The sequence below is a fragment of the Manis pentadactyla genome, chromosome 3 (assembly GCF_030020395.1).
Source record: "Manis pentadactyla isolate mManPen7 chromosome 3, mManPen7.hap1, whole genome shotgun sequence".
NCBI classification, from domain to species: domain Eukaryota; kingdom Metazoa; phylum Chordata; class Mammalia; order Pholidota; family Manidae; genus Manis; species Manis pentadactyla.
The window spans coordinates 134434754-134446800 of NC_080021.1; the positions used below are offsets into that span (position 1 = coordinate 134434754).

The 12047-nt window shown below is 46.4% G+C and overlaps 1 protein-coding gene across 14 annotated transcripts in view; it reads left to right on the plus strand.

The window, feature by feature from the left end:
* The window catches only part of CDC14B (cell division cycle 14B), a 122279-nt gene that overhangs the window by 101411 nt on the left and 8821 nt on the right, over positions 1–12047 (plus strand). For 3 of the 14 annotated variants that reach the window (XM_036904409.2, XM_057498486.1, XM_057498485.1), the window contains 2 exons: positions 7970–8086; positions 11897–11962. The exons of 4 other annotated variants lie outside the window; for them this stretch is intronic. In XM_036904409.2, the coding sequence (XP_036760304.1) occupies positions 7970–8086; positions 11897–11962 (183 nt within the window). Of the gene's footprint in view, positions 1–3570; positions 3717–4738; positions 5987–7969; positions 8087–11896; positions 11963–12047 lie in introns of those variants that run through there. 7 more of the 14 variants (XM_036904412.2, XM_036904410.2, XM_036904420.2 and 4 more) reach the window with 4 other exon arrangements.

Sequence of the window (12047 nt, forward strand, 5' to 3'; positions counted from 1 at the left end):
TGTTATTTGGGATTCAATCTCCTATAATGACTAGATTGTTCAAAAAATATGTAGAATCCAAAAACATAGCCAGTGTACTTTTTTCTAGGTTATTCTTCAGTGAATGCTCCTCCCTATGCCATTGGATTCCTTCCTGCAGGCAACCTCCATTTCATTGTAGGTTAGCAAATTTCTAGGCCCCCCACCCCACCCTTTTTGTGTGTGTGTGGCAGCGGGTCATTTTCTTCAGTGAGCATCTTGTGATATGGGAAGGGACTGATACCATAACATGGCAGAGATGATCAGAAGTTCCTGGCAGAGAAGAACAGGCCTTCTTTTTAGTTAAAGGTGGTTCTTCACAGATAGTTCCTCATAATCAAAAGTTCTTAGTAGAATAATACATACGATCACGGGGCTGCTGCCTTGAGAGTTTCTTAAAAGACCCAGAGGCAAGGATGGAATTTTCCAATATGAAGTGCCACATGAAAGACAGGTGTCAGTACTGATTATAGGCATTATATGGGTGTTCTTTGCAGCTTAGTGGTGCTTTAGTTAACTCAGATTGCCTTAAGAATGGTACATTTTACATAATTTAACTGCAGGTGCCATTTTGGTTTTAATTTCATTAAAAGTCTTCATCCAAGGTCTAATGGTGCTTTTTAGACCTTAGAAGTGCTATGGTCCCTCCGGGCCGTCATTCTGAAACCAGTCTTGGACATGGCAATGGGCACAGGGCATGCCCCACAGCCCTGCCTCTCTGCCTGCACTGCTCCGGGGCTCCTCGGCTCCTCAGCAGCTTGTAAGGTGCAGGTTATAGTAGCGGATCTCAGGTGGGCTGCAGTCTGCATTTCTAGCAGGCTTCCCAGTGTTGCCAAAGCTGCTAGTCCAGGGGCCACACTTTGACTTGCAAGGCCTAGAAAATGTGGGGTTTTGTGGTGGTGTTTAGTCATGCCCATGCTTTTGTCTTGCTTTTATCTTGCTTTTAAGAATTTGCAGCGTCATTTTATTTCTCAATCACTTTTCACATTCTGTTCTTAAGTCAAGTTGGGAGTCTGGAAGTCTGCTTAGTCTAATGTTCCTGTTGAGAACGGTTCATGTGAAATTTCCTTTAGTTACTCAGTCTGCTACCTTTCGAATATGTTTTCTAGAGAGTTCAGATTACTTGGTACTTTTTTCTAGAGCAGTTGAGGCTAGAAAAGCCTCTTTCATAGCTCATGGGTTTGTGGTAATGTAGTAGAAAACAATGAACGAAATTCCATGACACTAGATGCTGTCACATTCACCTGGCGTATGAGGCTCCCAGGATGAAAGCTAAACCTGATCAGCAACGGTTGAATGAAAAGTAACAGGGCAAGACCAGCCTGGCTACCCGTAGTGTCTGTTGTGTCATCACCCCACTTTACAGCTGGAAGAAGTAACGGACACTGGCTCTTTGCTCTGTAGCACTCTTGGTGAAAGTTTAAAATCAAGCAAAATGGTAGAGGTAAAAAACGAAAGAAAAAAGGACAAGCTATTTCAAAATCCCCTTTAATTGTAATTGTAATCCTAAAAATGATAGACTAGCCCCCAAACCGTCCCCCCTCCCATGCACACAGTTAATAAACTTTTAGGGCACATTTTTAAAGAAAAAGCAAAATGTCAAAATTCTTCTAAACTCTTTGTGTAAAGACCCTGGGGGTGCAGGTCCCACCCAGCTGATTTCCCTTCCTGCTCCACAGCCCTTTGCGTAGCCCTCCAACTGTCCCCAACCCTCTTTGCTGTTGGAATCTCTTTTGCTCTGCTCTGTGGCTCTTTGGCTCCAGGAGAGGAGGTCTCCTGGAGATTCCCTTCCCCTTGCAAATCTTTGTTGTTACTTTAGAAATAAGTCCCCTCAGAGGGAGCTTCCAGTAGCAGCGTGGGTGAGATCGAAATTCAGTTCCAGTCCTCCCTTTTGGACTCGTACTCACTGCGGGCAAGTTACTTGCTCTGCTACTGCTATTTAGCCAGATAAATACTCCCAAGAGAGAAGGTTAGTGAAAAATATGTAAGTATGGGCGATTCTTAAGAAAAGGAAAGTACACAAATAAAATATCATTACTATTATTAGTTTCTCTGTTACAAATAGTCAGTAGTCAGTATTGGGGGAGAGTTGTTTCGTAGAAATTGTGAAACAGTCATTTTCTCGGAGCGCCTGTCTGTCCCCGACTACCCTGAAGACAGTCAGTTGTGTGCACCCCAACCTCAAAGGGTCTTCCAGTGTGATAGATGGCAAGTGGATGGAAGACTGTGCTAAAGTGAATTTGGTGGGACTTCTCACCCCACCCGTGCTTGCCGGCCTCTGCAGACGGCTCCCTCCCACCGGGTTGGTTAGGGAGACTGGGGTGTCTGTGGAGAGTGGGTGCACCCTGCATGGGAGTGAGGTCGAAATGTAGGTCTCATTAGTGGACCTGATTGACTCCCTTAAATGTCCCCTAACAGTTCAGTGTAGATGGGTGTGTGTCTCATCACTGGAAAATTATTCTTAGACCATAAGCTTTAGGAGGGGAGCCAGTAAAAATCACAGGGCAGATAGCTGAATATTCTGACCATTCATCTCCTAACTGTTAAATCAGTAACTGTAAATGAAAATTGGGGTGGCTGGAGAGTTCTGCAGGCCATTTATCAATTTGGGGTAAGTATGAAGCCTCTGTAATCTTAACATACGTTAGTAGATTGGGTTTTCCTGTCAGAGGAGTAAGTGAGATGGTGGAGGTGCAGCCTGTGGGGGCGCGGTTGGATTGGATTGCAGGCCCAGCCTTCAGTGTAATCCCTGTCGCTGTGTAGGGTGCCTGCCACGTAGTGTTCAGTGATCAGGTGATGAGGACGGCTGTGAAGTTGGCACAGGAAGCCACATCAGGCCCGAGGCTTGGCACAAAGCCAGTGTTCAGTAGAGTCTCTGGTTCAGTCACAGTTGGTCCAGGTGGCCACCTGGATATGTAAGAGCTGGAAAGGTTCTTTCCTTACCAGAGAGGCTGGACCAGTGAATTAAGAAACACCAAGGTGAGAGCCAGGTGTGGTCGCATGAGGAAAACGCCTCAGGAAGCCTGTGTAGTGTTAGACATAAGGGAAATTGCCTCATTCTCCGTGGCCCGTTGTGGGGTCATGTGGGCTTCTGTACCCTGGTTTTCAGAATGTGCGATGTGCTTACACTCCCAAATGGTCAGAGCACACCTCCGTTGCAAGGAGAGTAGCTCTGCTGTGCTCTGCGCACTGGTAACTGTGCCTCCCATTAGCTGTCCTCACCAGTCCAGGGCTGTTTTCTGTTTGGTTTTCCTCATCTTTCTCTGAGGTTTCTCTGTGTGCATTTCTTATACTTCTTTAAAATTTTCAGTACAATTAACATGCGGCAGTTACCCGGCTAGAGATTGAGTCTCATCTTTTGTTACTGATTACCAAGTCAGTTTAAAACTGAAGACAGCATTTTCTCCCAACCTAACATGGTGAGGCACCATCCTTGTTTAGACACCTTGTAGGGTGACCAGAACTCACTTGTGGCTCTATTTACTTATTATTTCATTGATTGTTTTGGCCTACCAATCTGAACGTCTGTTCTTTCCCTTCACCCCTTTCCAGATGTCCCCTAGCTGTGCTGACCTCTGCACTGTGTAGTGTTGTCATCTGGTGGATTATTTGTGACTACATTCTTCCCATCCTGCTATTCTGTCTCGATGGTTTAAGAACACAGTAGCCATCAGGACCCCTCGGCAAATAGCCGTTGTGTAAGTGTCCACTTCCGTTTCTGTACTAGCGCTCACCCCCGGCGCCAGCCTATCGCTCATGGTGCATGTCGTTCTTACTCAGCTCTCCCAGCCTTGCTGGTTCTCCTTTGTCCAAAGGTTGTTTTCTGAAATTTCTCCATTAACGGGATGGTGGCGGGGAGGGAGGGCTTCACTATTCCTTCCATACAAGGAATATGAAAAATAACAAACTTTATGCTTAAGTTCTGCTTGCTCTTAACAGATTTTTTGAAAAGTGTTTTATGAAGACACCAAAAATAGTTTTTCTTGTCAAAAAATAGATTGGGATAATTGGGGTGGTTTTCTTTTCATCAGTTACCTGTTCAGCTTTCCTCTAGTTTTCTGGAGTAAACATCTTTATCATTTCTAGAATAGCAGAAAAACATTTCCACTGATTCCCTGGTAAATACCTGGCTTTGTGGCCAGGACACCTAGTGAACACCGACCGTACCAGGCTCGCCTCTGACTGTGCTCTGCCACCACGCTGCCCTGCGGCACCTTCCGTCTTGAGGATGCGGAGTTTCCTTCTCCGCCTCACCTCACTCCCTGCCCTGCAGGGAACACAGCAAAGTGCGGTCTCCAAAACTTGAGCAAGGAAAAGGGGGCAGCAGGGCAGGTGGGAGCCCCTTCCTGCACTTCTGCCTGATGTTAGGGTGCTCCTCACTCCCTCCTTCCCCAGAAGTAACCCAGATGCCTTTGTTAGGTTCATGCAGGCACGGTTTGTGTTCCCTTGGTGTCTTTCATCCTCAGATGCACCTCCACAGTGAAGAGACTTCTCTTCGGCAGACAAATGTGGCAGGAAGTGTACGCAGGGAACCTCAGGTGGTTCAGACCAAGAGCACAGAAAGGAGGCTTTGTCCCAGGAGGCTGGCTAACTGCTGCCTCGTGTCTGGGCTGCGTTCTTTCTTCTCTGAAACTCCTCCTTTAGCTCATATATTCAGAGATCTCCTCTCTTGTTCCCACTTGGACTTGGGAGTTATAAAGGAATGCAAAACCCCTTCAAGGCTGTCCTCCAAAGTAGAACTCCCCGCGGCCGACCGTGATTTCACTGAGTGTCTTCAGGTGGCTGGAGAAGATTTAAAAATCCAACTCCATTCTTTTCAAAATTAAGGAAAAGCTGCTTAACATGTTCCAATTTATGGCATTTTCTGTGATATCTCCTTGTTGCAAGCTGATCACACAAGCAGGTATGCTGGATTTCTGGTACAGATTATCCTTTTGGGTGTTTTTTTCCTTCGCTTTCCTCAGTAAGCTTAGATTTCTACACATTCTGACTCGCAAGCATCACACGTGCACAGATTTGGTCTCAGACTATTCCAGGTGGCAGAGATACTGTGAATGGGTAGAGTTCTAAACAGGTGGAGTCGTTGCTAACAGTACTTGGGCACTTCATGAATGTATTGTTTTTCTGAGGGTAAGTTGAAAAATGTTCTCTGTCAGGTATAACCTTTCTGCTGTTATTACTGACATTTGCCGTTGCATTTCTACACCTAGAACACCAGAGTATTCCACTTAGCCTGCCTGGTGAACCTGGAGTGCACAGGAACAAAAGCTTCAGCCAGCAGCAAGGACATAGGCAGATGGAGCCCTCATCGTCGCCTTCATAGGTGACTCCTCAAGGGCACGTGATGTATGATTGCCTGTGCGGTGTCAGCCAGCTTGACTGTGGCAGCAGGAGCGCCGGCTGCGTCAGTCTCCCAGGCCGGGGGATGTGGGAAAGGCGCCTCCGAGGGCTGCACGGCCTCACATCTGCTGTTTGTAAGGCTGGTTTTGTATGAGTGGTAGGCAGCCAGTGTGAATAGTGCACAGTGGCTCTGACAGCTTCTCTTCTTGGGGTGGAATGTTGACATTCAAGGCCTTTTGGGGCTTGGGAAGTGGGAGAACTGGCTTGCCAGCTTGTCGCTTTGCTGTTGGCTTCAAGTTGCAGGTGACCCATCTGAGTATTATTAGGGCTCAGAAGCCACTGCGGAGTGGGAAGTGAACTGCAGCACGCAGGAGATAAAGGGCAGGGCTGAGACTCTGTCAGGGACTGCTGGCAAATGTCAGTGCTAAGCACTGCTCCTCAAAGCCTGCCTTGGCCTGGCTTGCAGGGTGGGAGTGCACCCCAGGAGCTGGCCAGCTCGCCCACCAGGATCTCACAGGTTCACCTGGGAGCAGCTGCCCCGTTGTTTGCAGTTTATCGATGCTTAGGCTTCAGATGGACCAACTGCCCTCTTTTTAATACAAATAGCTGAGGACCTGAATCTCAACTGGTATGATGAATGCTTTCCACATTTCTTTCATATTCTTATTTTTAAAATTCCACATAAATTATCTATTAATGTCATATTACTTCATATGAATAATTTACACTAATTTTATAGAGAAATGCTTTTTAAAAGATGCTTCCCCTCCACCTCGAATCTGGTGTGGCCAGTGTGCAAACATGTCAACAGTAAATTTAAGAAATGAGGACTTAATGTTCCCTAAGCAGGCAGTATATGGGCTTGCATGTTTGGTCATATTAATGATCTTGCAGTGTGATAACTGTCTATACTCTTGGCCATAAGTAGCCTTAAATTACTAGAAGAGTAGGTGTGGTATTTCAGAAAAAGCCAAATGGAGTCTCACATTCTCCATTTGTAAAAGTGGAGATAAAAACTGTGTCCTGTAACAAGCAGAGCAGCAAGGGACGCATCCACGGTCATTTTTTTCCATTTTATTTTTCTTTGCGAGAGATTCTAGATTCCCATCCTTAAGGAGACTCACTTTAATATTTCCCCCTCACACTATGGAATCAGAAAGAACTGAAAAGTAAGTTGTTGTTTTCAGGCGTGGAGTTTGTTGGGCAGTTGGTACCCCTCTGCTTCTGCACACAGGCTCTGCACACTCTCTGTTTTGCTAGAACGCCGAATATTTAGGATGATGAATTGTGAAAAATCCTGAAGCAGGCCTTGGCCAATTCACAGGATCAGTTTCCCTCTGAGGTTGAAGGCCTGATTCATGCGGTGTTCAGAGCTACCACGTGGGATGGGGTGCGGGGCGGAGGACCTAGCCTCCACCGCCTCCCCGCTCCCCAAGCAGTTGGAAAGCCCAGGCCTCAGATGCCAGCCCTGACGATAACACCCTTGGTTTTCTCAGTGCTGACAAGCTACCATGTCCCTAAGTGTCAGATATGCTGCTTTGTGTCATAATTGAGATGCTGCAAGTTTACCAATCTTCACTGCATTTTAAGGACCTGGCTTTGTTTACTAACTAACATGGTGGCCACGCAGCTGTGGGATGTAGGACGCCTGTTAGTTGCAATGGTTTCTTTTGACTCTTGTGAGCTGGGTTCTCATGATTGGTTATGGCTGACTCACCTTCCTGTTGGGATATGACAGGAGAAAGTCTTTTTTAAGTCAGTGTCTCTTACTCAGTAAAAGTTGAGTATATAAAAATGTGTGTTTATGCAATTCAGGGTTTCACTCATTATGTCATGAAGGAAAGAATTGCATATGAAATCTTCTGATGTATCCCTCTCTGGTAATTTGATGAGGAAGTAAAACATACCCTCTACTGTGAACAAGACACTCTGTGGGTTTCATCTGAGGGTGCTCTTCCTGACTCAGGGCTTTGCCTCCCGGGCGGTCTGCTCCCATACGTATCATCATCAGTTTTTGGAGGTTTTTTTAGTGTTTAATTAAATCAGGTTGCACAAAATTTAAAGTCTTACTTTCATGTTGATACTGATTTAGTAAGTAGTTATAATCTAGACAAAGGTCAACTTTTGCTTGAATATACGTTTAAAATTTGAAATGTTATATAAAAAGCTCATACTTTCAGCTCTGAAGAGTGATTATTACGTAGATATTTATGTTCATAGTTTTTAGAATTTAGGGTTTTTAAATGATTTCTTGTTTTCATGACTAGAATTCCAAGTAACTACTTTTAGGGACATGAACATTTGTTTCACTAATTGATTTTTTGGGTGTGGGAATTGCTTTAAATGCCTGGTTATTTATGTTCCAAAAGCAAAGGATACTCTGGTTGTCTTGGCGTGACCTTCAGAGGGAAACGAGATGCTTCATGCTTCATTTCAAAAGACTTGGATGTAAAAATGTGTTCTGGATTTTTTGGGCAGATGTGTTAGAGGAAAATCCTATGAATTCTCAGTAAAATAACTTGCACCAAAGTACAAAAAAATGCCTTCCTCTGTCAAGTATTTGAAAATGGTTTCAGTGAATATAATCTTATTTTTTTCCAACTGTTTTCAGAGTAATTCTTCAGTCCAGTGTTCAGAGCTGTAAAACACCTGAACCTGAGATTTCTGGCAGTGCAGGCATTACTAAAAGGACCACCAGGTCTGCTTCAAGGAAAAGCAGTTTTAAAAGGTGAGAAAAGAATCCTCTTCCGGAAAGTTCCCAGCAGTGGCTTCTCAGTTTAATGTTCTGGAGAGGGACGTGGAGACAGGAGAAAACAGAGGCCCTCAGAGGGGAAGTTAATCACATGTTTTGTCTGTCATGTCAGAAAATCTGGACCATGTTAATGTAGGGTTTGTTTTATTTTTCAGAGGTGATTCTCAACACTGGAAATGTATTTGGGTCATACAGTGGGAGAGTTGAGAATATTGTACTTAGAAGTTCTTGAGTTTTCCAAAGCTCTCTGTCAGGACTGGGAGGAAGTCTGTCTGTGTGTGTATCAGATGCAGCGTAAATGTGCAAACTCAGCAGCAAACAAGTGTGGTGACGGGACTGTGAGAACTCAAGGGTGGTGGTAGTGCATCCTCGCCTTGTGTGGTCAGCCCGTGTGGCACTCTGCTCAAGGCCCGCGGGGCCCAGCGTCTTGGAAGAGAATCCGAGCCAGGCTTTACGTGTCCTTCACAGCTCCCCTGCCCTCGCCGCCTGGTCCTCCGTGGTCTCAGGGCAGAGCGGGCCTGTAGGTGCAGCCGGTACAGGCTGACGTACCCGAGGCTCTGTGCGCTTTTGAAGGAACTGTTCAGTTCTGCAGTTTCCTCTCTTCACTCCTCCTCTGTGCAACCTCATACGTTTACACACGTGAGCATGCAGTGGGCACCAGCCCAAGACTGAGGAATTTAAGTTTTTCGTTAGGAAGGTATCAGATGTTCCTATTCTTTTTTTAATGACTGGTTCCACTTGAGAAGAATACAAAAGAAATACAGACAAAAAGTCAAAGATTTAGGTACATTATAACATAAAAGCAGAATGTTACTGTGAGAAAGAGGAATCATGCTAAAAAAATTGAGAATCATATTTTTAAAGAAAATCTTAAGACCTGAATAAATGCTCATGATGTAGTAAGTGAAATAGTGACACACAAAAATAGCAAAGTGGTACTTTAATTTTGTAAGTGTACGATATAGTTTATGTACATAGAAATGCAAGATGTATGGACATGTTATAAGTTTCTCTATATGTACAGAAGTTCAGTAAAGAAAGCTATGCCATAGTATTAACAGGCCTTTGGGTTGCTAGGACAGTGGGGATTTTTCTTTTCCTTTTTTTTTCCTCTTGACTTTTCTACAGTAAATGGGGGGAAATTAGGGGTATTTTAACTTGGACACTAAAATCCATAGAACAAGCCAGCTGCTGGTGGTGGACTGTTGAGTGGCAGGCTCACTCTGTTCAGGGGCAGTTGGCTTGGGCTTCGTGGCAGCGGGGTGTGTCTCGTACGTTTAATTCCGCTTGTCTGCATTGTGCTCCTCAGGTTACAGGAGGCAGAGCCCAGGAGGAGGCCCTTGAGGGCCATCCGTCCACGTGGCTCTGCGGGACGGGGCCTGTGCATCTTTCCCTCTGGGTCTCATGCAGCAATCCAAGCGTGTGCCCCTTGCAGAGGTTCCTGATGGCCACGAGCATCGCCCCTGGTCCCTGGATGGATGCTTTGTGGGGTCTAGAGTCCAGACTGCATGTGTTTGGCAGGGTATTGAAATGGCCCAAAGCTGTTTCCAGGCAGTTACAGAGACTTCATGTAAAGTCCCAGGAGGGCCTTTGAGAGCTCTAGAGGGCAAAGCAGTGAAAATGCTGGGTTTCACAGCATTCACCCCCCAACTCCGGGCACGGCAGCCGCCGTCTCCCGCCAGGCTCTGACCTGTGCTCACGTCACCTTGCCTGTGAGCCTGCACAGCTCACCAAAGGCAGATGCCTTGTGGACAGGCCCCTCTCCCTGCCTCTGGGAAGTGACGGGAGCCCACGCAGCCATGTGGTGGCCCGCTTGTGAGGCCACCATCGTGAACCATCTGCCACAGGTCATCACCATCTGCCATAGGGCCTTCGCCTTTCACTTCCAGCTTCTCTTCTGTCCTTAGAGGCTTCCAGGATGGAGACCTCACCTAAACTCTCCTCCACCAGTTTGGCTCCTTAGATTTTGACAGTTCACAGAGAGACTCTGCAGGCTGATCTCATGATGCGTCATTGCAGTGGAGGTGGTGGCCACCCTGGGCTGCTCACGTCTGTTTGGCACCATTTTTCCAACAGCATTTGCTCCCTTTGTGTCTCTGTGTCACATTTGGGCAATTCTCACAATATTCCAGATCTTTTCATTGCTCTATTTGTTGCAGTGGTCTGCGATCCGGGATTGTGACTGCTGAAAAGCTCAGGTGATGGCTGGCATTTTTTAACAATAAAGGGTTTTTTAATTAAGGTCAGTGCATTTGTTTGAGATATAATGCTGTTGCACACTTCACAGACTACAGTGTCTGTAAACATAACTTTCATATGCCCTGGAAAACATCATCTCATTTGACCTGCTTTACTGCGATGGCTGCCTTACTGAAGTATGCTGGGACTCACCCCGAAGGGTCTTGGAGGTATGCCTGCTTCGCTTTGGAGAACTTCTCCACAAATGCATTAAAAGAGCAGTTCTGTAGAGGCTGAAAAAATACCAGTATTGTCACAAATCTTTATTGTTGGCAAAAAATGCCACCCCATTTCTCCTGGTGGGCGATTATTCCTATTCCCTCATGGCCACCAAGTTAAACCACATCTAAAGCCAAAGCCTGGTGAAATGCCAGCCCTCGGTGCACAGGGCCTGTGTGGCCCCTGCCTCATCCCCCTTTCTCGGGTCTAAAGAAGTAAATAAGTGGGCGCCCCCACTGCTGGGGATGCTATGAGTCTGCGTTCAATGTCTCTCCTCGGAGGAATGAGTAAACCCAGTGAAGCATTGGCCAGTTTTCAATGTGGCTGCATGAATGCTCTGGAAAGCTCTTTGAGAGCCTCGAAAATTCCTTCATCATCTCCGGCTGAGAACCTGCCTCCACCTCATGGGGGTGTCACTCCATTCAGCTCACATCCTCCCGCCGCATCCCACCGCACGCACATTGCTGTAAGCTTACACTGTTCATTTGGGGTGGTCTTTTCTTTTTTAAAAAGTACCACTTCATCCATTTTCTGTGAAAACTGTCATACACAGGTGACTCTTTTATTCCATGTTGCATCATGGGGAACCATCACTTTCTGCTCTGCGTGCCAGGCTGACCTATGGTCATTGTTATGGGGTATTCGTACCTAATCGTTCGTACTCGTGGGGAGGATACATGCTCAGGCACGTTATGTGGCTTCTGAAAGTGAGTCTCTTCACAAGCTCTTCACTGGGAGTAGCTGCACCCAGGGCATCCTTGGCCTTTATCAAGTCTCCTGGGTGACTTCTACCTCCCCATGCCTGTCACTGCCTCTTGTCCTGCAGAGTCTTGGATCTCAGTGTCTGTTCCATCACGAGATGCGCTTTAATACTTTGTTACTGTCTCATTCCCAGAGCACATCCATACCTCTGATCTTCTGGGATAATTCCCTCTGAAATTCCAGATAATTCTCCTGCTTGGCTCCACCGGCTGCCTGGACCTTTACACTCAGGGCTTCGTTGGGGTTTCTGCAAACTAGTGATCCACACAGATGAGCTGTGCTGGGAGACGGAGGCAGCAGCGTGAGGGCCGCCTCCAGATTCGAAGGGCTTTCTCTGACACCTCTGCTTTAGTTTTTCTTGGGGAGTTGCTATTTAGTTGGACGTTAACCGAACAAACTGGAGAAGGGGAGAAGGGAGGTGAGGGTGAGGCGCAGCCAAGGGGCCTCTCGCACGCTGCTCCCCTGCAAACTGCTTTGGGGGCCAGAGCTCTTTCTGTGACCAAGTTCTGCTTCGGGGACCCTCGATAACATTTCTTTATCTTTTCGTTCTTCCCACTTGTCCCGCAGCCTGGTTCCTCAGAGGGAAGGAAGGACAAGGAAGGCTTTGCCACCAAAGCCCTTACTGGCACTATGGTACTCTCATTGCTCTGCCGCTCTGCCTGCCCTCCCATTGTTGCTTTTAGTTACTTATTTTTATTTTTTGCAGAACGGAACCTTT